Genomic DNA, 25,378 nt, shown 5'->3' on the forward strand with positions numbered 1-25,378 from the left:
AACAATAGCGTGACTGTGACCATGGTTATTCTGTTGTGTTTAACTCAGAGTCCAATGGCATGTAACCCAGTTGCCTAATTGATAAGTGCAAGTATACTGTTGTTTTGTGGCCTCAGAGCACCAAATATATCCAATAGGAATTGATTTCAGTTCAAATTGATTTTTAGATTTGGGAACCCTGAAAGTGGAAAGCTGAAAGGTCGCTAGTTTTTATATTTTCACAAACTTTGCTTTCCTTAACTTTATCAGGCTGCATAATAATTAAAACATGGAGCTGCTGTTTCTTGGTTTGAGTTTTTTTTTTCTTTTTCTCCAGTCACCAATAGTTTAGTAAAGACTGTACAAGACAAAATGAAGTTTATACCCTGGTACTATTTCCCTATTTACCACGCACTATAGAAACAATACTGTCCCTGCTGCCTGTTTTAAATGACAGAGTGTCACTTTGAGAGATCAGATAGTTACTGGATACCTCTGCCAGTAACGGAGATACCACTGGGCTTTGTATTCCGTTACCAAAACCTGAAACACAATCTGTGAGAGCTGTGGACATCCTGCACTGTGGCATGACTCACACTGAGACACTGACTACTCACTGAGCAGACTCACTGCCTCCTGTCAGTCCGTGTGATTGAGACACTACTCACTGAGCAGACTCACTCCCTCCTGTCAGCTCCTCAGTGTGATTGAGACACTACTCACTGAGCAGACTCGCTCCCTCCTGTCAGCCTCAGTGTGATTGAGACACTACTCACTGAGCAGACTCGCTCCCTCCTGTCAGCCTCAGTGTGATTGAGACACTACTCACTGAGCAGACTTGCTCCCTCCTGTCAGCCTCAGTGTGATTGAGACACTACTCACTGAGCAGACTCGCTCCCTCCTGTCAGCCTCAGTGTGACTGAGACACTACTCACTGAGCAGACTCACTCCCTCCTGTCAGCCTCAGTGTGATTGAGACACTACTCACTGAGCAGACTCGCTCCCTCCTGTCAGCCCCTCAGTGTGATTGAGACACTACTCACTGAGCAGACTCACTCCCTCCTGTCAGCCTCAGTGTGATTGAGACACTACTCACTGAGCAGACTCACTCCCTCCTGTCAGCCCCTCAGTGTGATTGAGACACTACTCACTGAGCAGACTCGCTCCCTCCTGTCAGCCTCAGTGTGATTGAGACACTACTCACTGAGCAGACTCACTCCCTCCTGTCAGCCTCAGTGTGATTGAGACACTACTCGCTGAGCAGACTCACTCCCTCCTGTCAGCCTCAGTGTGATTGAGACACTACTCACTGAGCAGACTCGCTCCCTCCTGTCAGCCTCAGTGTGATTGAGACACTACTCACTGAGCAGACTCACTCCCTCCTGTCAGCCCCTCAGTGTGATTGAGACACTACTCACTGAGCAGACTCGCTCCCTCCTGTCAGCCCATATGATTGAGACACTACTCACTGAGCAGACTCTCTCCCTCCTTTGTTGTTTGTGCGCCTTTTGTGTGGAGGAATATATATATATATATATATATATATATATATATATATATATATATATATATATATATATATATATTATATATAGATTCCTCCACACAACAGGACAAATTTCAATTTTTAAATTTCCATTGCTAAAAGAGCTCAGCAGTTGTAAATGCTTTAGACTTGCACACTGTGTACTGTCTGGTCTCTTTGCTTTTGATGCCCCTGCCCTCTTCACCCTCTTGGAGCCCACACATGTCTGAACTGAAACCAGTGTGGCGACCGGCTAACAAGGATTAGAATGGACCCAACGGAAGGCACATATGAGACAGACGGCAAGAAGAATACTGTGGTTAGACACAAGCTGAGAGGCAGCGATGCTGCTGCGATTGGACACAAGCTGAAAGGCAGCGATGCTGCTGCGATTGGACACAAGCTGAAAGGCAGCGATGCTGCTGCGATTGGACACAAGCTGAGAGGCAGCGATGCTGCTGCGATTGGACACAAGCTGAGAGGCAGCGATGCTGCTGCGATTGGACACAAGCTGAGAGGCAGCGATGCTGCTGCGATTGGACAAAAGCTGAGAGGCAGCGATGCTGCTGCGATTGGACACAAGCTGAGAGGCAGCGATGCTGCTGTGATTGGATACAGTGTAGCGATGGGACGGCCACACCAAGTGAGAGAGCAGATAAGGTGACCATATGACCATATGTGTTCAGCGGGACAGTTTGGGATAGTTCAGGCATTTCAACTCACATCCACTGCATTCTGGTACCATTCTTACCTTTAAGAGAAGCAGGACTACGCTTACCAGAGTGCACTGGGTTGTGAGTTGAAATTCCTGAACTTTCCTAAACTGTCCTGCTGAACACGGAGCCATATGGTCACCTTAATAATGGCCTGCTAATGGACCTGGGACGGGGTGTTTAATTAAATGTACATAGTTTGGCTAATTATTGCACAGAATAGCTGACATACAGTGTGTCCCTCTTCTTTGCCACAAACTAGCACGACCTGTTTCTTAAAACAGCAGAATTGGCGAGATGGGTAGAAAAGTGCTTAGAGCGATCCCTAATGAATCATGTTCGTGACTTGACCGACTGCTCTGGGCAGATGCGTGTCGAGTTTTATAAGAGACGCTTTCCATTTCAAAAATTCCATTTCACAAAAGACGCCATAGAAAAGCCGCGCGTAATGAACAAGCATATGCATATACATATATACAAATATCTATATATATATCACCAGTGGTTTTTAAAAAACAGTGCTTATATATAAACAATAATAATAATAATAATAATAATAATAATAATAATAATAATAATAATAATAACATATATGCACTTCAGTTATTTTGAAAGAGTGTTGTCATATGTATATACACTTGTGTTATTTTCTTGTCGTCGTTTGAACTATAACACATAATCACTCAGGAGTACATCGAATTAAAAAGGGGCAATGCCTGCACATGCGCAGACACTTATTCTACGTTTATACTGTATCCGCATCCGCCTGGAAGCGTTCTGTAGACTGACCTTCCAGGCAGCCAATCGCAACGTTGCCACATTCCCAATGCTCCGCCTTCACGGCAACTGCACCAATTAGAATAAAGCTAAGACCGATCACCAGTCCTTAACGTTAAGAGTCTGCCAAAGAAGGTATCGAGTGGAAGTGCATAGATACCTAACATATGGCAGCAAGCTTCTGCTAGAATGAATGGATCAGCTTATTCCAACTTTGATACAAAAGAGCACGTCTTGATACTAGGGGAAAGCTTTGAGAGGCAACCAAAATGCGCATTCCACACTGTCAGATGTAAGTTACTTTTGGTTTTGGTTTTAAACGCTTTCACGGTCATATAGAGTATCCGAAAGAAAGAGTTCGCGTAATTCATCGTAGATTGCTCATTGCGGTTCAATTCTAGTTTCCATAGTTGCCCCGAAGTATAATCTATCGATTTTTACAAAGAAGTGCCTGTTTTCCTGGTAGTGTTATAACAGCAGTGAACACGGCGAGTGACGGTGTGTCACAGCCTGTCTGTCTCCCGCTAGTATCCCCTGGGTGTGCACGGTGTACGTGTTGTTTACCCGACCACGTTTGTAGCGCCCCTGTGGGTTTAGTCAAGATTGCTGTATCTCTCTCACTCAGTTCAGTGTAACTAAAGGCAATCATTTTTCGGCATATGTGTGCTAGAAAGACAACACACAACGGCTCAAAGATAACGTTTCATGTATCTGTTTACAAGCATTGTAGCGCACCAGGGAAACGGTATACTCCACGGTATAAAAAGGAAGGATATTAATTATACCGTACAGAAGCGCATGAAGCGTTTTGACATCAACCGATGAATAAAAACTCTTGTACTGAAATCGTCACATTTTGTTTTGGCAAAACGTGGCTTTTAAACTACTATTGGATTAAGTCTAAGATGCGAGAGAGAGAATATATACTTCGTGGTTAGAAATACACTTTTTAATTTCAAGAAACAGTGATTAATGGTTGGTATTTCATGGAGCGGGTCTTGCTAACTGCTATTAAAGAACATTGAACAAAGTGGTTCTTCTGGGTGTGTCTTGTTTGAATAACTGCTGTTAAATGCTTCATGTTAGCAGCTCATTGGTATACAGGGGATTGCTGTTAAATGCTTCATGTTAGCAGCTCATTACAGGGGATTGCTGTTAAGTACTTTTATTTCATAGATGACTTCAAACCAGCATCCATTGATACCGCTTGTGAAGGAGATCTGGAGGTGGGCAAAGGTGAACAGGTGACGATAACATTACCCAATCTAGAGGTATGACAAATTCTACACATACATACACACACACACACACACACACACAGGTGACGATCACACTACCAAATCTAGAGGTATGACAAATTCTACACACACACACACACACAGGTGACGATAACACTGCCAAATCTAGAGGTATGACAAATTCTACACACACACACACAGGTGACGATAACACTACCAAATCTAGAGGTATGACAAATTCTACACACACACACACACACACAGGTGACGATAACACTGCCAAATCTAGAGGTATGACAAATTCTACACACACACACACACACACAGGTGACGATAACACTACCAAATCTAGAGGTATGACAAATTCTACACACACACACACACACACACACAGGTGACGATCACACTACCAAATCTAGAGGTATGACAAATTCTACACACACACACACAGGTGACGATAACACTACCAAATCTAGAGGTATGACAAATTCTACACACACACACACACACAGGTGACGATAACACTGCCAAATCTAGAGGTATGACAAATTCTACACACACACACACACACACACACACACACACACACACACACACACACAGGTGACGATAACACTACCAAATCTAGAGGTATGACAAATTCTACACACACACACACACACACACACACACACACACACACACAGGTGACGATAACACTACCAAATCTAGAGGTATGACAAATTCTACACACACACACACACACACACAGGTGACGATAACACTACCAAATCTAGAGGTATGACAAATTCCACACACACACACACACACACACACACACACACACACACACACACACACACGATAACACTACCAAATCTAGAGGTATGACAAATTCTACACACACACACACACACACACACACACACACACACACACAGGTGACGATAACACTGCCAAATCTAGAGGTATGACAAATTCTACACACACACACACAGAGGTGACGATAACACTACAAAATCTAGAGGTATGACAAATTCTACACATACATACACACACAAAGACACACACACACACATACATACAGGTGACAATAATGCTAGCAAATCTAGAGGTATAACAGATTGTACACAGACACACTCTCGCAGGCACAGGCGCACACACACTCTCGCAGGCACAGGCGCACACACACTCTCGCAGACATGCCTGCGCGCGTACACACACACACACACACACACACACACACACACACACACACACACACACACACGCACTCGCACTCACAGAGGCGCACACACTCTCACAGGCAGCAGGCACACACACACACACACACACACACACTCTCACAGGCAGCAGGCACACACACACACACACACGCACACACACGCACTCGCACTCACAGAGGTGCACACACTCTCACAGGCAGCAGGCACACACACACACGCACTTGCACTCACAGAGGCACACACACAGAGGCACACACACTCTCACAGGCAGCAGGCACACACACACGCACTCGCACTCACAGAGGCGCACACACTCTCACAGGCAGCAGGCACACACACACGCACTCGCACTCACAGAGGCGCGCACACTCTCACAGGCAGCAGGCACACACACACGCACTCGCACTCACAGAGGCGCACACACTCTCACAGGCAGCAGGCACACACACACGCACTCGCACTCACAGAGGCGCACACACTCTCACAGGCAGCAGGCACACACACGCACACACACGCACTCGCACTCACAGAGGCACACACACTCTCACAGGCAGCAGGCACACACACACGCACTCGCACTCACAGAGGCGCACACACTCTCACAGGCAGCAGGCACACACACACGCACTCGCACTCACAGAGGCGCGCACTCTCACAGGCAGCAGGCACACACACACACACACACACGCAGTCATAAGCTCTCACAGGCACACACACACACACGCAGTCAAAAGCTCTCGCAGGCACACGCACACACACACTCATAAGCTCTCACAGGCACACACATTCGCAGACAGCAGGCACACACACACTTGCAGGCACTCACAAGCTCTCACAGACACACACACTGTCGCACAGGCACAAACACACTTGCACGCTCTCACAGGCACACACACGGTATATAACTTCAAGTTCTTGATAGCCTTTACAAATCCTCATTCTGTAGTCTAGAACACTAATTTGTATTGATTTATTTAATGGGTTTCCTTGTTAGAGGTTATTTCATGATAAATACACTTGACACTCCATTCTCTTTACTTCAGCCCCCTTTTCACTAGACTAGGATGTTTAATGTATTGACCTTATTTCAAGGGTGTTTGACTTGTTAATTTTCTTACTATTTAACAAGATTTTCCATTTTCATTGCCTTTTAACCCTACACCTGTTCATTTTTGGTATAGTGTAAGTTTGTATTGCTGAGCAATGGGTCAGCTATGCCTGGTATGTATAAAGTAAAGACAGGTTTGCTTCACCAATGTTAACGTGACCTTTTTATTGTCATGTTGTTTTTCCTGATTAGGGGTCGACTGCCCCAGTGACTGTGTTCAAGGGTTCCAAGAGGCCGTACCTGAAGGAGTGTATCCTGATTGTGAACCACGACACCGGAGAGTACCGGCTGGAGAAGCTCAGCAGTAACCTTGCTGTGAAGAAAACCAGGTGCGTCGTGAAGGATCAGGGCACACTCACCTAGGAGCAGCCTGCTTGAAAGTGAAGCAGCTTCCTTTAACCTCATATGCTACTGTAGGACCACACTTCAGCACTTTCACTCCTGGATTATTTTTGTTGAGATGCAGAATAAACTCCTTTGTTGAGCATACATGAGAAAAAGATTTACACTTATTTATATTTTTAGTCCTATGAGGTTCCAACATGATTTGATGACATATGTTAACATACAGAGCTGATGAGGACATCAGTTCGAGAAAGAACAGAGGTTTGATCCATTGGATAGCTTGTATCTAGTTAGATTCTGCATATAAATGAAAATGTCAAGATGATAATGTGGTGTTTCTTCTGTCCAGGGCTGAAGGCAGCAGTAAAGTCCAGTCTCTGCTGGAGCAGCAGACCAGTCGGCTGAGCCAGCAGGCGCGAGGCGGTGGCAGCAGCAGCAGCAGCAGCAAGACCCCTTCATCCTCCAAGAGCTCCCCTCCGAAAGACAAGATGTCTCCAGCCTCCCCCATGGATGACATTGAGAGAGGTGATTCCATGAGCACTCACATCCACACCTCTTACAAAGACCAGTAAACCACACAATCTCATTGAGCACTCACACCCTGCATCTCTTAAAAAGACCAGTAAACCACACATCCTCCTTGAGCACTCACACCCTGCACCTCTTACACACATCCTCCTTGAGCACTCACACCCACACCTCTTACAAAGACCACACATCCTCCTTGAGCACTCACACCCACACCTCTTACAAAGACCACACATCCTACTTGAGCACTCACACCCACACCTCTTACAAAGACCACACATCCTCCTTGAGCACTCACACCCACACCTCTTACACACATCCTCCTTGAGCACTCACACCCTGCACCTCTTACACACATCCTCCTTGTGCACTCACACCCTGCACCTCTTACACACATCCTCCTTGAGCACTCACACCCTGCACCTCTTACACACATCCTCCTTGAGCACTCACACCCTGCACCTCTTACACACATCCTCCTTGAGCACTCACACCCTGCACCTCTTACACACATCCTCCTTGAGCACTCACACCCTGCACCTCTTACACACATCCTCCTTGAGCACTCACACCCTGCACCTCTTACACACATCCTCCTTGAGCACTCACACCCTGCACCTCTTACACACATCCTCCTTGAGCACTCACACCCTGCACCTCTTACACACATCCTCCTTGAGCACTCACACCCTGCACCTCTTACACACATCCTCCTTGAGCACTCACACCCTGCACCTCTTACACACATCCTCCTTGAGCACTCACACCCTGCACTTCTTACATACATCCTCCTTGAGCACTCACACCCTGCACTTCTTACACACATCCTCCTTGAGCACTCACACCCTGCACCTCTTACACACATCCTCCTTGAGCACTCACACCCTGCACCTCTTACACCCAAACCTCTTACATACATCCTCCTTGAGCACTCACACCCTGCACCTCTTACACACATCCTCCTTGAGCACTCACACCCTGCACCTCTTACACACATCCTCCTCACACCCACTTACACACATCCCCTTGAGCACCTCTTACACACATCCTCCTTGAGCACTCACACCCTGCACCTCTTACACACATCCTCCTTGAGCACTCACACCCTGCACCTCTTACACACATCCTCCTTGAGCACTCACACCCTGCACCTCTTACACACATCCTCCTTGAGCACTCACACCCTGCACCTCTTACACACATCCTCCTTGAGCACTCACACCCTGCACCTCTTACAAACATCCACAGCACTCACACCTTGTGCTCTCACACCCAAACCTCTTACACACATCCTCCTTGAGCACTCACACCCTGCACCTCTTACACACATCCTCCTTGAGCACTCACACCCTGCACCTCTTACACACATCCTCCTTGAGCACTCACACCCTGCACCTCTTACACACATCCTCCTTGAGCACTCACACCCTGCACCTCTTACACACATCCTCCTTGAGCACTCACACCCTGCACCTCTTACACACATCCTCCTTGAGCACTCACACCCTGCACCTCTTACACACATCCTCCTTGAGCACTCACACCCTGCACCTCTTACACACATCCTCCTTGAGCACTCACACCCTGCACCTCTTACACACATCCTCCTTGAGCACTCACACCCTGCACCTCTTACACACATCCTCCTTGAGCACTCACACCCTGCACCTCTTACACACATCCTCCTTGAGCACTCACACCCTGCACCTCTTACACACATCCTCCTTGAGCACTCACACCCTGCACCTCTTACACACATCCTCCTTGTGCTCTCACACCCTGCACCTCTTACACACATCCTCCTTGAGCACTCACACCCTGCACCTCTTACACACATCCTCCTTGAGCACTCACACCCTGCACCTCTTACACACATCCTCCTTGAGCACTCACACCCTGCACCTCTTACACACATCCTCCTTGAGCACTCACACCCTGCACCTCTTACACACATCCTCCTTGAGCACTCACACCCTGCACCTCTTACACACATCCTCCTTGAGCACTCACACCCTGCACCTCTTACACACATCCTCCTTGAGCACTCACACCCTGCACCTCTTACACACATCCTCCTTGAGCACTCACACCCTGCACCTCTTACACACATCCTCCTTGTGCACTCACACCCTGCACCTCTTACACACATCCTCCTTGAGCACTCACACCCTGCACCTCTTACACACATCCTCCTTGTGCACTCACACCCTGCACCTCTTACACACATCCTCCTTGAGCACTCACACCCTGCACCTCTTACACACATCCTCCTTGAGCACTCACACCCTGCACCTCTTACACACATCCTCCTTGTGCTCTCACACCCTGCACCTCTTACACACATCCTCCTTGTGCACTCACACCCTGCACCTCTTACACACATCCTCCTTGAGCACTCACACCCTGCACCTCTTACACACATCCTCCTTGTGCACTCACACCCTGCACCTCTTACACACATCCTCCTTGAGCACTCACACCCTGCACCTCTTACACACATCCTCCTTGAGCACTCACACCCTGCACCTCTTACACACATCCTCCTTGAGCACTCACACCCTGCACCTCTTACACACATCCTCCTTGTGCACTCACACCCTGCACCTCTTACACACATCCTCCTTGTGCTCTTACACCCAAACCTCTTACACACATCCTCCTTGTGCTCTTACACCCAAACCTCTTACACACATCCTCCTTGTGCACTCACACCCTGCACCTCTTACACACATCCTCCTTGAGCACTCACACCCTGCACCTCTTACACACATCCTCCTTGAGCACTTACACCCTGCACCTCTTACACACATCCTCCTTGTGCACTCAAACCCAAACCTCTTAAAGACCAGTAAACCACACAACCTCCATGGATAACCTAAAATAAAACAGACCATATTTTTGCATATACATATTTGCTAGTTTCCCTACAGTATTTGCTTTGGCTCCACCAGTCTTTTTGCACTTGCAAGCTCCGATGATTCTTTGGGGTTGTAGACATCCAAAGAGTATCCTGTGTGGACCAATGCAATATTAATCGTTGATACCTAGTCCAGTTCACTGAAGAAAGAGTTGCCCATTATCAGCTTGCAGCCAGACACAAGTGCATTAGATCCCTCCCTTATAACAAGGTTTGCTGTTGGATTTTGCTGTGGTTTTAGCGGGTAGTTGTTTGTTTCTTGTCTTTCCCAGAGCTGATGGCAGAAGCCCGTGTTCTGTCCCAGATGAGCAGTGGAGACAGCTCCTCTTCCTCCTCAAGCAGCGAGGACAGTTCCAGCAGCGACTCTGAGGAAGACCCCAATCCCACCAGGCCTCCCTCCTTGCCGTGCCCTCTATCAGCCATGCCTGACATGAACAGCAGACCTGGAGAGGGCACTGGACACCTAATGAACACACTTAGTAAGTACTGTGGCTGTGACAGCTGGATCAGAATTGGGAGTTGGAGGTGATCAGTGGGGTTAAGTGTGTTTTAGATTTGAACAGAATGTGAATCCTAGTTTATCTGAAGCTGTGTGACACAAGGCACTGCATACTAAAACAATGCTGTCTGTCTCTTGCAAGCAGAATTTGAGGATCCCATCTGTCAAGAGGTTTTGATTGATGTTTAGCACAGAGCTACAATGTGTTTTTTTTCCCTTTTCTTTTAGAAAATGACTTGCAGCTGAGCGAGTCCAGTAGTGAAAGTGATGATGACTGAACCATATCGACCTTCGAAGAGCAGGGTCATTGAATCATTCCTACTCTGTTTTATCAGCACATCAAGACAAGACTCAAGTTTTTCATTTTATGAAGAATCCTTACAAGTCTGTAATGATGTTTGTATTTATTTTTTGGACAGCCTACATGTCCTCCACAGTGTTCTTAACATATCGGAGACAGAAGCCAGCGTCACTGCTACCTGAAACTGGACTTTCTCAGGGGGTGGGGGGAGGAGAGTTCTGTTTATTTTCAATGATTTATATTTATCTTTTAAGGTTGTTTCCTGGTTACGCCTCTGATACTTGAATTTGTGTTTTGTTGTTTTATTTTTTGCTTCAATTTATCAAAAGTAAATCATTAAAAACAAAAATCTAGATTATTATTTTTTGTATTGACTGGGATTAAAGTTAAACTCCCATTGCATAGCAATTTGAGCCTCTCCATGTTTTACTGTGAGCTTGTTTAGACACTGGTTGTTACTATACTGCTTTGGAAAAAAAGTTAGTAAAATCTGCAATAGATTGAACTGCTACTCAGTGGGAGTCTTTTTTTTTCCATTCCAGGTTTCGCTGTCACTGGTGTCTAGGAAAACTGCCCCTCCTAATCGCCCCATCGCATTTGACATGCCCCTCATCAGTAGAGAGAACATTAAACACTTTCCCAATTCTTCAAAAAGAACCCCTGAGTTGTTTTTTCAAAAGCAATCGAATGGGCTGTACTGAATGAACCCGTTGTATCACTCCTTTCTGCTAGACAGCGTGTAAAACGTCAAAGCAACAAAGTACACCTTCCACGAATACGTACACAGTTTGACCAGCACTGTTTAGTGCTCGGGTAGGGAAAGCTGTGTGAATGGCAGAAGATACCACGATGGAGCCCATGAGCCTGTAATAAAGTGAGTCTGTCAATACGCATGCTTTTGGTACCAGAAACCGTATCAACAGAGCATACTGTACATTTATAATCACACAAAAAGAATACAATTGGATGAATCACTATATATATATATATATACATATATTCTTTTATCATTCCATTCCATCTCTCTCTCTCTCTCTCTCTCTCTCTCTCTCTATCTCTATATATATATATATATATATATATAGTGAAATATGCAAGTCAAAATACAGATTATTGCAGTTTTAATATACTGTATGTCTTGTAAAAACAAGACGTGTTTATATTAACATGCTACGTCATTATTGCATAAACATTGCACAATCTAGATTGCAATTCATAATGCATTAACCATGAATGATGCTATACTGTAGCTACACGTTTTGTGCCGGGGGTTCATAAAACAGAACATGATCAGTATACATCAGATCCCTGCTAAAGCATCGTAAAGGTGATTCTGTGCCCATTAGACAGAAAGGGCAATTAACAGGAATTAAGAGTACAGCAGCAGAGAAACAAAGGAACAACATGGCGATGTAAATAAAACAATTCATGCACATCTTTATTCTAAACATTGCTTTCAGATAGTAACCCTAACCCTTACACCGACCTTAATCACGATGTGATGTTATTAACGTACATGCAATGTGCTGGATATTGAGAAAGAGACTTGTGACTAAAACGCATATAATGTGCACCAACACACTCCGCTTTTCACGTATACCTGACCTGCACAGGAACGGCAAGGCGCGCTTTAGAGACATGTTATTAACACGCTGTACCCCAGCACTATTGGGTGAATTACAGAACACGGTTGTAAATGCACTCTGTTCTTGTAATATTTGGCCTTGCATTCCCACGTGTACTGGCGCGCCCCCATGTGGAAACCGGGGTGTAATTACACTAGGAAAAGATAACATCTGTTTCAGGTCTGTTGGATTTCAGGATTCCTGCGCCATTGAGTTCTTGTCAAACGCAGGTGAAGGAGCCATTACGGGTCGAGCTGCACATTAGACTATGCAAGAATTCAGAATCAGAGGAACACTGTACACGCTTTAATCTGGGGTGGAAATGTTCTGTAAATCCTTATTGCGAACTGGAAGTCTTACCATATGCAGAACCCGGACATGTTTTGAACTGAGTTCAGTGGCTGTATCTCTTCTCAAAAACAACAGCAGCAAAAGACAGTGCTCGTCATCCAGCGGTTTAGCGAATAACACATTGAAAAAGATGGAGGAGTTGCACGGGCCAAGCTTCCTCACGTCTTTGTACTGGCTCTTCGGCAAAGGCTATTTTGACATAACGCACGAAATGCAAGTAAGTTCGCGCGGGACAGAAGTGTGTTTTATTATCCAGAGATGGTTTGTGTTTCTGTATTAATGCAGTCAAACTGTGTGCGATGATAACGGGAAGTTCAGTTTGTCGTGTGTTATGTTGCTTGTGGATTGTATATCTGTGTCAGTGGTCCTCAAAGTTGTGCCCGCGGCAGCTGTTCTTAAATTATGGGTCGTGAACACTTTTCTGGGGTCGTAGCGTGGGAAAATAAAGAAAGCTTTAAACACGTTTTCCAACAAAAGCGCCACAGCAGTCTGTTTACAGATCAACCGATTGAATAGCTGCATTGCCTCTGCATGAGCCCAATCACACGTTAGCTAGGTGGGACATAAATTGTGTCTGGTTCAAGTGCAGGTACTAACTGCAAGTTTAACCAATAGGAGAGTCCAATCATAAGCAAGCAGGATGCGCACAAAATAATACATTTCAGTATGTAGAATTTAATTTTCTGTTTCTCTATTTTTGTATTTTATTTCACCAGACAATGGAAACGCCGTAGTCGATTTACTTACGAATCCACTTTCTCTGAATAATTGTACTGTATGTGTGTAAACATGCTATTTAAAAAATATTTGCATTGCGTATTTTATGTAAATTATTTCAAGAATAAGCACAGCACTCACAATTACTACCTGAGACTTGACCTTATTAGAGTTCCTTCTCGTGAGATATATATAGTCAGCGTGCCCGCAAACAGCCAAGTAAGATCAATTTATGCCTGTGCCCAAATTACTTTGAGGACCCATGATCTATGTGATATGATTGAATTGTAATTTTTTTTTGGGGGGGGGGGGGTTACTGTTACAATAATACAGTGTTAGTGCTAATGAGTTATCTAGTCTAGTAGTAATAAAACAGTAAACTTGACAAGGCTTTAAATTCATTGGAATCATGGCTTTCTCCAATCCAGATTGAGCACAAAAAGATCTACGGCCCTCTGTGGAAGTCCAAGTACGGTCCTCTGGTGGTTGTGAACGTGGCGTCGGCAGACCTGATTGAGCAGGTGCTCCGGCAGGAGGGCAGGCTCCCGGTCCGGAGTGACATGCCTCACTGGAGGGAGTACCGGCAGCTGCGCAGACAGGCCTACGGGCCCCTCACCGAGTGAGTATATCTGACAGGGAAAGCAGCTTCACATAGGCCCGTCTTGACCGGATTCTGTGCCTTATCTGTTTAGTTCTGGTAGTGATACATTCAATAAGCTAATTTTGCAAATTCAATTACATTTCCAACTTAAATGGCTAATCAAGTGAAGTGCGGTGTACCCCGCAATCCAAGTTTACTGGCTGGTCTTCAGCACTAAATGGTTTTAAAATTAGATGAGATATATATATACATATATAAGCATATATACACGCACGCACTCTATAGACCCCCCAGTCCAGGGGCCACACAGCTGCTTCTGAAGGTCTGTCTCTGTTCAGCTCTGCCCGACCGCCACACCTTTACAATATACAGGGCCGGGCAACATCGGGAGTTCGTTTTTGTTGCAGCAGATTGTCAGAAATGTTGATGTTCAACTTGTGGGAGCTCCACTAAGATGTGTGTGATGGGCTGCTGAGCACAGAGAAGCGTTTGGAAAGCAGTGCGCTTCCTTTAGGGAGGGAGTCCCATTTTTAGATTGTAGGGTTAATTTAGGATGAAACTCATATACCTGAAAAACTAGTTCAAAACATTTGTTTAACCTAGGCAAACAGATCCAAGAGTCACTCTGCATGGAAGGGAACAAAACAAGAGTGAAATATCAGTGTGACACTGGGCCATGTTTCAAAGCGTTTCCTGTGTCCTTTCATGAACTGAAATGAGTGTTATTGTTAGTATTTATTGATATTATTATTTGATACTGCATGCTTCTTTCTGCTGTAAGTGACATGCAGAGTGCTTTGAGGTGGTGTGAAAGACTCTATAGCAGTCCAATTCATTGCCCTTGATTTCAGAATGGGTCCTGAATGGCAGCGAATCCGCAGCATACTGAACCCCAGGATGCTGCAGCCCAGGCACGTATCCAACTACTCCCCTGCCATCAACCAGGTGGTGACGGACTTCACCCGGAGGATCCATCGGCTCAGGGATGAGCAAGGGGGCGGGCTGCTGGTCAACGACATGGCCGTGGAGCTCTACAGGTTTGCATTTGAAGGTACGAAAGTGCAGCAGGTGTGGCTTTCTTAGTAACCAGGAGCTGCCCTCCATTACCATTTAAAAAAAAAAAAAAAAAAAAAATCTAGTCATACAAATATCGTGCTGGAGGGTAGGCCTGTTAACTAGCTAGGTTATGTCAGTAAGCTACTGTATACATTTGCAGAAAAAAAAAAAAAAATACAAATTTAAATCTTTTTCCAGGCAGGCATTCCTTTAGCTCAATTCCTCGTTGTTTTTGTGTTTGTTTTGCTTGCTGTATACGTCTGTTTTACAGGAAATCTCTTCTTGTTGTTGCAGATACATGTCTGTTGTTAATCTCTTGCTCTGTAAATGTGTGTCCTGGTAGCTCAATGTTTTAGTTCAGTTTTCAGGCCAGCCGCCTTCAGGACAAGAACAGATTACCATAGCTGGTATTTAAACTTGACATTGGCACAGCATTTGTTAGGCAGCTGTTGTGCTCCCTGCTCATTATTATTGAAGAGATTGTAGTCCCAGTAGTGAGCAGGCGTGAGTTCACAGATGATGAGATGCTAAAAGCTGCTTTGGTAGTTCTCACACATATTATAATCAAGACACTGGACTTCACTGGAGTTTTTCTAAATCAGGATTTTCATCTTCAGTGCCAAGTTCACAATCAGCACCAGGAAAGCAGGCTGTAAAACCAGATCTCACCTTACATTAGTTCCAGATTGACACTGTGCTGGTGTCAAGCCATTCAAGTACGCAATATCAAGCTATTAACCATTGTTGCTGCAAACAATAGCTTCAGATTCTTACCCCCCCCCCCCCCTTTGTGCTGCTGAGTTGATCAAATATGATCTGACCTTTGTGTTTTGTCTAGATAGGGTAAAGTTTAAATGTTATCCTGAGAGATTGTACACAGCTGAAAAGAGCCAGGACTGCAGTAGAGCTGTAAACTGTTAACCAATGTCTGATAGTAACCGGGTTGAGATTTGGCATCTGAGCAGAGTGGCAGCAGCAGTTTCTATCGCACACTGTATGAAGTGCAGAGCAAACACATTGCAAAGCACTTGGGAGCTGCGTGAATAGCACCTACAGTTTCATCAGTCACCAGCTCAAAAGATTGAACAGATGATTACTTAGCGACTAAGACACACTGGAGCAAAGGCCTTGATAAATCTTGTGCAAGCTTGAGTATTAAATTGAAGTCCTTATATGTCACCTGGTAATAAGAACCGTAAACCCATCTGTGAGCGAGAGGATGCAGTTCCACTACCCAGTGCTCGTCCTCGTCCAGCAGCTGACTCATCGTGTCGGCTTTTGCATCAGTCACCCATTCCACCCCTTGTGCGCTCTTTGTGTAGAGAAGAGTGTCTGACCCTCTGCCCTGGGTCTGTCTGCACCTCATCACTGTAACCCCTGGCTCTGGCCTCATCACTGTGCCCCCCGGCCCTGGCCTCATCACTGTGCCCCCCGGCCCTGGCCTCATCACTGTGCCCCCTGGCCTTGGCCTCATCACTGCGCCCCCTGGCGTCATCACTGTGCCCCCTGGCCCTGGCCTCATCACTGTGTCCCCTGGCCCTGGCCTCATCACTGTGCCCCCTGGTTCTGGCCTCATCACTGTGTCCCCTGGCCCTGGCCTCGTCACTGTGTCCCCTGCCCCTGGCCTCATCACTGTGCCCCCTGGCCTCATCACTGTGCCCCCTGGCCTCATCATTGTGCCCCCTGGCCTCATTACTGTGCCCCCTTTCCCTGGCCTCATCACTGTGCCCCCTTTCCCTGGCCTCATCACTGTGTCCCCCGGCCCTGGCCTCATCACTGTGCCCCCCGGCCCTGGCCTCATCACTGTGTCCCCCGGCCCTGGCCTCATCACTGTGTCCCCCGGCCCTGGCCTCATCACTGTGTCCCCCGGCCCTGGCCTCATCACTGTGTCCCCCGGCCGTGGCCTCATCACTGTGCCCCCTGGCCCTGGCCTCATCACTGTGCCCCCTGTCCCTGGTCTCGTCACTGCGTCCCCTGGCCCTGGCCTCATCACTGTGTCCCCTGGCCTCATCACTGTGCCCCCTGGCTCTGGCCTCATCACTGTGTCCCCTGGCCCTGGCCTCATCATTGTGCCCTCTGGCCTCATCACTGTGTCCCCAGGCCCTGGCCTCATCATTGTGCCCCCTGGCCTCATCACTGTGCCCCCTGGCTCTGGCCTCATCACTGTGTCCCATGGCTCTGGCCTCATCACTGTGTCCTCCAGCCCTGGTACTGTTCTTCTGATACTCTTTTTATTTCTGAAAGGTATTTGCTCAGTCCTGTTTGAAACCCGAATGGGCTGCCTTAATGACCACGTCCCTGAAGAAACTCAGAAGTTCATTGAGTCTGTGGGCGAGATGTTCCGCCTGTCATCGGTGGTCGTGCTCTTCCCCAAATCCCTCTGGCCCTACCTGCCCTTCTGGAAGCACTTTGTGGTAGTCTGGGATCATCTCTTCAGAATCTGTGAGTCTGGCCCTGTTCTGAGCCTCCTCAATGTGAACAGGAATGCTCTCAGTGCTGGATCAAGCACGAACCCAGACTCCAAACAGAAAGAGTCTGCTGTGCCACCTAACCCCAATTACATGCCTGTGTTAAGTGTCATTTTCCTGTTTCCTTCTGCACCCAGCCAAGATGCTGATTGACAACAAGGTGAAGGAGATCGAGGGAAAGATAGAGAAAGGTGAGCCGGTGGAAGGGGAGTACCTAACCCACCTGCTGACCAGTGACAAGATGTCAGTGACAGAGATCCAGGGCAGCATCACAGAGCTGCTGCTGGCTGGGGTGGACACGGTAAGTTTGGTTCCTTCACTGTCTTGCTTCCAGCCTCACTGCCAGCTTCTTCATCCACACACAGCTGTGCATGCAGACGATTCCTGGGTAACTCGCTGCACACTGTCCTGGGTCCCGGGTAACTCCCTGAGCACTGTTCTGGCTGCTGCAGCTCCTGCTTCAGTTATTTCAGTTAGTTTTTAATGAACCGCACAGCACTCCCATCCTGTATGAAGGCTAATAGTTCAGGAGTGGCGAGCTACATCCTCCAGACTCATAATTCTGCCTGTATGCAATTGATTTGTTAAATACTGCGCTCCTACAGACGTCCAACACTGTCTGCTGGGCTCTGTACCACCTGGCTCGAGAACCGGAGATTCAGGAGACGCTTTACGAGGAAGTGAAGAGTGTGTGCCGGGGAGACAAAATACCAACGGCAGAAGACATTGCCAAGATGGCGTGGTTAAAGGCAACAGTTAAAGAAACACTACGGTAGGGCTCCACAGAACTCGCTTCCCTTCATTGAGATCCAGCAGTGATGAGCAGCTGTACCTCAGTAGCATGATGAGCTCCACTCGACTGCTGTTGAGGTCACTCATTCTGTCAAGACTGCTTTCCTAGAGGGTCATGCAGCTAGCTGCTATCTCTGATCAGCTCATTGCAGGAGGAGGTGCAAGATTGTGCATGGAACTGCTCCAAGGATATAAGTCCATGTGTGTACCGAGCTGAGTCTTATTAGAGTGAGGAGTCCAGACATGTTCCCTGTGTGCAGATCTCAGTAAGGGCTTGGTTTAAGTATCCCGGAGGAAACTTTAGAAAGCCGTCCCCTAACGATCTTGTTTTAACGACCCTCACAGCAACACGGTGCTATTCTACAACCTATATTGAAGCTGTTTCCTTGCTCTTTAGGATGTATCCAGTGGTTCCAGGTAATGCCCGGGTCATTGTCGATAATGAAATAGTAGTCGGGGGATACCTGTTCCCCAAGGAGGTAGGTCATAAGATATAAGCTCATCAGTTTTGTGCAGGACTTTTGAAGGTTTTTGTGTCAAAGGATAGGCCAGTTACGTATCTAGGTTATGTCAGTAAGCGACTGTATACATTTGCAGTAAAACTTTATTTTTTGTATCTTTTTTCTTGCAAAGCATAAGAAATGCTTATCAGGTTCCTGTTAACTGGTTGATCTTGGTCAAGTGGGATTCTAAAAGATTACCAGTGATTCGTAGTGGCTAGTAAACCCATTCCAAACCCTTCCCACCTCACCCTAGGTACTTAAAATAGTCTTCAGGGGTATGTTGGCATTGTTTTACAATTCCCCTGGACTTGCAAATAGCATTGTCAAGGTGACAACAGCATGCCCCCACCCCCTCTCCAAAGCATTCTCTTTCACAGTAGATAGTCCTGTGTAGAAACCCGGTACAGCAGAGTTGAGTGTTTGAAGCCGTTAGTTCAGTCCAGCTCTTCTTGTTGTTCCAGACCCTTTTCCACCTCTGCCACTACGCTGTGTCCTATGAGGAGAGCAACTTTCCTGAGCCGCACGTCTTCCGCCCAGAGCGCTGGCTCCGCGGGGAGGACAGGTGGAAGCAGCACCCGTTCAGCTCCATTCCATTCGGGTTTGGAATTCGGGCCTGTTTGGGGAGGAGGGTGGCTGAGCTGGAGATGTACTGTGTGCTTTCAAGGGTACAGTATCTGTGCTGGAGATGTACTGTGTGCTTTCAAGGGCACAGTATCTGTGCTGGAGATGTACTGTGTGCTTTCAAGGGCACAGTGTCTGTGCTGGAGATGTACTGTGTGCTTTCAAGGGCACAGTATCTGTGCTGGAGATGTACTGTGTGCTTTCAAGGGTATAGTATCTGTGCTGGAGATGTACTGTGTGCTTTCAAGGGCACAGTATCTGTGCTGGAGATGTACTGTGTGCTTTCAGGGGTACAGTATCTGTGCTGGAGATGTACTGTGTGCTTTCAGGGGCACAGTATCTGTGCTGGAGATGTACTTTGTGCTTTCAAGGGCACAGTATCTGGGTACAGTTTCAAGGGTACAGTATCTGTGCTGGAGATGTACTGTGTGCTTTCAGGGGCACAGTATCTGTGCTGGAGATGTACTGTGTGCTTCAGGGGCACAGTATCTGTGCTGGAGATGTACTGTGTGCTTTCAAGGGTACAGTATCTGTGCTGGAGATGTACTGTGTGCTTTCAAGGGCACAGTATCTGGGTACAGTTTCAAGGGTACAGTATCTGTGCTGGAGATGTACTGTGTGCTTTCAGGGGCACAGTATCTGTGCTGGAGATGTACTGTGTGCTTCAGGGGCACAGTATCTGTGCTGGAGATGTACTGTGTGCTTTCAAGGGTACAGTATCTGTGCTGGAGATGTACTGTGTGCTTTCAAGGGCACAGTATCTGGGTACAGTTTCAAGGGCACAGTATCTGTGCTGGAGATGTACTGTGTGCTTTCAAGGGCACAGTATCTGTGCTGGAGATGTACTGTGTGCTTTCAAGGGCATAGTATCTGGGTACAGTTTCAAAGGCACAGTATCTGTGCTGGAGATGTACTGTGTGCTTTCAGGGGCACAGTATCTGTGCTGGAGATGTACTGTGTGCTTTCAAGGGCACAGTATCTGGGTACAGTTTCAAGGTCACAGTAATCAAACCAGTAGGCTGTTTGTTTGTGTAATACCCATCCCCGAGTGCATGTATGTTTTGCCTAGTCTCACCGCGAGCCAGAAACACGCACAGTAAAAACACACCTCTTTTTTCAATCGCAGTCCAGGGCTTTATTTCCAACACATGTGAACGAAACAGAGAGAGAAATCAAACTCTAAAATAAAGCCTTGGTATTCATTGCAGCCTTCAGGTCTGGACACTTCTCTGTCAATAGTCAATTATTAAGCAGGTCTGAAAGCTGGAGAGGGAGAGGGTATTACCCTTATAAAAATATCCCATAGTAAAAGCACAGCAAAGTGTAAGAAAGCATAGGTGAGCATTGTAAAGCACAGAGAGGTCTGGTAAAGCTTTGTGAACCAAACGTGTTTTTCTGAGTGTGTCTTTTTGTGCAGGATGGTATTTGCTTTTCACAAAACAACTTGTAAGCCGTTTGTCTGTTCCTAATTTTGCATTATTGCAGATATACTGCTGATTTCTTGCAGAAAGGTGTCTGCGATGAAGGTTTAGACTGCAGTATAACAAGGTTGATACCTGGGTTTGACCTGAGAAACTAAAACTTTCAGAAAGGCTGCAAGACGTTAAACACGGCTGGGTCGATAGACCAATGATTTACCCGAGTGTCTGTCTGTGTGTGCCTGCAGTGCCGAGCTTGTACAAACTGTACTGGGAATCCATTACCTATTGGCAGTGAATTTCTTCTCGATTCTACAATGTTCATTCTCCACAAGGCTCTGCTTTCTGGAAGGGCAAGCCACCTGAGACCACCTGCGTTTTTCATTTATAATAAACAGTAAACCTGGCTAAAAAATGCAGTTTTTATATATCATTGTAACTGCTTGTGTGAATGCAGCTCTGACTGTGTGAATGCAGCTCTGACTGAGAGCTCACCTCTGACTGTGAGCGCAGCTCGGATTGTGAGAGCATAGCTCTGATTGTGAATGCAGCTCTGATTGTGTGAATGCAGCTCTGATTGTGTGAGTGCAGCTCTGATTGTGTGAGTGCAGCTCTGATTGTGTGAGTGCAGCTCTGATTGTGTGAGTGCAGCTCTGATTGTGTGAGCGCAGCTCTGATTGTGAGCGCAGCTCTGATTGTGTGAGCGCAGCTCTGATTGTGAATGCAGCTCTGATTGTGAATGCAGCTCTGATTGTGTGAATGCAGCTTTGATTGTGAATGCAGCTCTGATTATGTGAATGCAGCTCTGATTGTGTGAGTGCAGCTCGGATTGTGAATGCAGCTCAGATTGTGTGAGTGCAGCTATGATTGTGTGAGCGCAGCTCGGATTGTGAATGCAGCTCTGATTGTGTGAGTGCAGCTCTTATTGTGTGAGCGCAGCTCGGATTGTGAATGCAGCTCGGATTGTGAGAGCATAGCTCTGATTGTGAATGCAGCTCTGATTGTGTGAGTGCAGCTCTGATTGTGAATGCAGCTCTGATTGTAAATGCAGCTCTGATTGTGAATGCAGCTCTGATTGTGTGAATGCATCTCTGATTGTGAATGCAGCTCTGATTGTGTGAATGCAGCTCGGATTGTGAATGCAGCTCAGATTGTGTGAGTGCAGCTCTGATTGTGTGAGCGCAGCTCGGATTGTGAATGCAGCTCTGATTGTTTGAATGCAGCTCTGATTGTGTGAATGCAGCTCTGATTGTGAATGCAGCTCTGATTGTGTGAGCGCAGCTCGGATTGTGAATGCAGCTCTGAATGTGTGAGTACAGCTCGGATTGTGAATGCAGCTCTGATTGTGTGAGAGCAGCATGGATTGTGAGAGCATAGCTCTGATTGTGTGAACGCAGCTCTGACTGAGAGTGCAGCTCTGATTGTGTGACTGCAGCTCTGACTGTGAGCACAGCTAGGATTGTGAGAGCATAGCTCTGATTATGTGAGCGCAGCACTGATTGTGTAAACGCGGCTCTGATTGTGTGAATGCAGCTCTGACTGAGAGCGTAGCTCGGATTGTGAGAGCATAGCTCTGATTGTGTGAGCGCAGCTCTGACTGTGAGAGCATAGCTGTGATTGTGTGAACGCAGCTCTGATTGTGTGAATGCAGCTCTGACTGTGAGAGCGCAGCTCTGATTGTGTGAATGCAGCTCTGACTGTGAGAGCGCAGCTCTGATTGTGTGAATGCAGCTCTGACTGTGAGAGCGCAGCTCTGATTGTGTGAATGCAGCTCTGACTGTGAGAGCGCAGCTCTGATTGTGTGAATGCAGCTCTGACTGTGAGAGTGCAGCTCTGACTGTGTGAATGCAGCTCTGACTGTGAGAGCGTAGCTCGGATTGTGAGAGCATAGCTCTGACTGTGAGAGCGCAGCTCTGATTGTGTGAATGCAGCTCTGACTGTGAGAGCGCAGCTCTGACTGTGTGAATGCAGCTCTGACTGTGAGAGCGCAGCTCTGACTGCGAGAGCGTAGCTCAGATTGTGTGAATGCAGCTCTGACTGCGAGAGCGTAGCTCGGATTGTGTGAGCGCTGCTCGGATTTTGAAAGCGCAGCTCGGATTGTGTGAGCGCAGCTCTGACTGAGAGCGCAGCTCTGATTGTGTGAATTCAGCTCTGACTGTGAGAGTGCAGCTCTGATTGTGTGAGTGCAGCTCTGACTGAGAGCGCAGCTCTGATTGTGTGAATGCAGCTCTGACTGTGAGAGCGCAGCTCTGATTGTGTGAGCGCAGCTCTGACTGTGAGAGCGCAGCTCTGATTATGTGAATGCAGCTCTGACTGTGAGAGCGCAGCTCTGATTGTGTGAATGCAGCTCTGACTGAGAGCGCAGCTCTGATTGTGTGAATGCAGCTCTGACTGAGAGCTCAGCTCTAATTGTGTGAGTGCAGCTCTGACTGAGAGCGTAGCTCGGATTGTGTGAGCGCAGCTCAGATTTTGAAAGCGCAACTTGGATTGTGTGAGCACAGCTCTGCAGGGTGCATGTCACTCATGTACTTTTCTTCTCTGTTTCTTTCCCACTGTAGATGATTAAACAGTTTGAAGTGCGTCCAGATCCCTCTGGGATGACAGTGAAGGCAAAGACCAGGACGCTGCTGGTTCCTGGAACTCCGATCAACCTGCAGTTCCTGAACAGGAAATAGAGGAACCCTTTTTTGTGTGTGTGTGTGTGTGTGTGTGTGTGTGTGTGTCTATTTTTAATCCCATACAATAAAGGCATGTAGCATGTTTAGTTAATGATGGAAGTTCAAAGCTGTGGCGAGAGCTCTGATCCAATTGCTGGGCATTGATCTTTCATTGATCTTCCATTAGTGTTACTGGGCATTGATCTTCCATTGATCTTCCATTAATGTCACAGGTTTTACTCGAAATGGTTTGCATTGATCTTCCATTAATGTCACGGTTTTACTCGAAATGCTTTACAGCTAACAAACTCATTCTAGAACTCTTAGCTGTCATGCGCATCCTTTGTATTTCCCTTTTGAAGATGCTGTGTGTTGCTATCCTGTTCGGGTGAAAGCATGGCACTGATTTGAAAGCGTGGCGCTCATGAGAGGAAGCAGCTGACTGGTCAGTGATGAGGTGTTCAAGGGATGCACACTAGCAGAACAACTAGAAGGGATACAAAACTACTGGAAGAGCCAGCTAGCATTGTTTAAAATGAACAACCTTATTTTCTATACACAGTGCAATGTAAGATGATGTTGTTATTATTATGTGTCTATTTAGCAGACACCTTTATCCAAGGAGACTTGGAGACTAGGGTGTGTGAACTGTTCATCAGTGTCACTTACAAGAACATCTCACCCGGAAAACGGGGCACAAGGAGGTTCAGTGACTTGCTCAGGGTCACACAGTAGAGTAGAGTGTGAGTTAGTGGCAGAGCTGGGATTTGAACCCGGGACCTCCTGGTTACAAGCCCTTTTCTTTAACCACTGGACCACAAATGCAAATGGTCACTGTTGAAAATCAGAAGTGTGTGTGTTGAGTGGGGTAAAGCTGTGTGAGTAGAAACCAGTGTTTTTACCTGTTTCTATTGTAAACAGTATCTTCATTTGTATTAGATTTTAAAACCGTTCCATGTTTTATATTGTTTTATCACAAAGGAACAAATGCTTAATACACAAATCAATCAATATATTAATAAAGTATATTTTACAAATAACATGTGGACCCAATTATTCTGTCATGTTCTTCATCATTATTCTGAGGACATTATTCAGTGAGTGGAAAGAAAACATGAGTACAGGTAGCCACCTAGTGGACATAACTTGCTATTGACTCATAAATAGTTTTAATAAAAAATAATTTTTTTCCTGTGGATATGGGTGTAAGACGAGGGAATATAAAGTTAATACTTCTTTATACAATGCATTTATTATCTTTAACACACATGTTTTTTTTACTATAATTATTTAATTTCTTTACCATACATTACCATTCTTTAATGATATTGTTTTGCTGTAGTATTTTATAAGAAGCAAGGGAGTCTATAAGGTCAGTGGGGTAAGTCTTGAGTCCAGCATGCAGAAGTAATGCACGGCTGGTCACGATGGAGT

General features: G+C 46.4%; 2 protein-coding genes across 5 annotated transcripts; both read left to right on the top strand.

The window, feature by feature from the left end:
• The first annotated feature begins 3,094 nt into the window (after positions 1–3,094).
• On the top strand, positions 3,095–11,494 carry LOC121322516 (ELL-associated factor 2-like). 3 transcript variants are annotated; one of them, XM_041262624.1, is made up of 7 exons: positions 3,095–3,286; positions 4,171–4,238; positions 4,984–5,010; positions 6,738–6,874; positions 7,240–7,415; positions 10,608–10,814; positions 11,063–11,494. In XM_041262624.1, the coding sequence occupies exons 1-7, from the start codon at positions 3,184–3,186 to the stop codon at positions 11,110–11,112; spliced, it is 768 nt and encodes a 255-aa protein (XP_041118558.1). In that variant the 5' UTR covers positions 3,095–3,183; the 3' UTR covers positions 11,113–11,494. The 3 variants fall into 3 exon arrangements, with proteins under 3 accessions (XP_041118558.1, XP_041118559.1, XP_041118557.1); XM_041262625.1 differs by lacking the exon at positions 4,984–5,010 and having other exon boundaries at positions 3,096–3,286; XM_041262623.1 differs by lacking the exon at positions 4,984–5,010 and having other exon boundaries at positions 3,097–3,286; positions 4,171–4,265.
• Positions 11,495–12,921: 1,427 nt separating this feature from the next.
• On the top strand, positions 12,922–24,588 carry LOC121322499 (sterol 26-hydroxylase, mitochondrial-like). 2 transcript variants are annotated; one of them, XM_041262591.1, is made up of 9 exons: positions 12,924–13,328; positions 14,257–14,447; positions 15,281–15,480; positions 17,730–17,927; positions 18,091–18,254; positions 18,559–18,725; positions 19,143–19,224; positions 19,710–19,913; positions 23,846–24,588. In XM_041262591.1, the coding sequence occupies exons 1-9, from the start codon at positions 13,083–13,085 to the stop codon at positions 23,960–23,962; spliced, it is 1,569 nt and encodes a 522-aa protein (XP_041118525.1). In that variant the 5' UTR covers positions 12,924–13,082; the 3' UTR covers positions 23,963–24,588. The 2 variants fall into 2 exon arrangements, with proteins under 2 accessions (XP_041118526.1, XP_041118525.1); XM_041262592.1 differs by lacking the exon at positions 19,143–19,224 and having other exon boundaries at positions 12,922–13,328; positions 23,846–23,934.
• The last annotated feature ends 790 nt before the right edge of the window (positions 24,589–25,378 follow it).

The sequence above is a fragment of the Polyodon spathula genome, chromosome 10, assembly GCF_017654505.1.
Source record: "Polyodon spathula isolate WHYD16114869_AA chromosome 10, ASM1765450v1, whole genome shotgun sequence".
Lineage (NCBI taxonomy): Eukaryota > Metazoa > Chordata > Actinopteri > Acipenseriformes > Polyodontidae > Polyodon > Polyodon spathula.

Coding starts and splice junctions, on each gene's coding strand:
- LOC121322516 (XM_041262624.1), top strand. CDS start 3,184: ATGAATGGATCAGCTTATTCCAACTTTGATACAAAAGAGCACGTCTTG. Junction 3,287..4,170: donor CGCATTCCACACTGTCAGAT/GTAAGTTACTTT, acceptor TTTATTTCATAG/ATGACTTCAAACCAGCATCC. Junction 7,416..10,607: donor CATGGATGACATTGAGAGAG/GTGATTCCATGA, acceptor TGTCTTTCCCAG/AGCTGATGGCAGAAGCCCGT.
- LOC121322499 (XM_041262591.1), top strand. CDS start 13,083: ATGTTCTGTAAATCCTTATTGCGAACTGGAAGTCTTACCATATGCAGA. Junction 18,255..18,558: donor TGCTGGCTGGGGTGGACACG/GTAAGTTTGGTT, acceptor GCGCTCCTACAG/ACGTCCAACACTGTCTGCTG. Junction 19,225..19,709: donor GATACCTGTTCCCCAAGGAG/GTAGGTCATAAG, acceptor TTGTTGTTCCAG/ACCCTTTTCCACCTCTGCCA.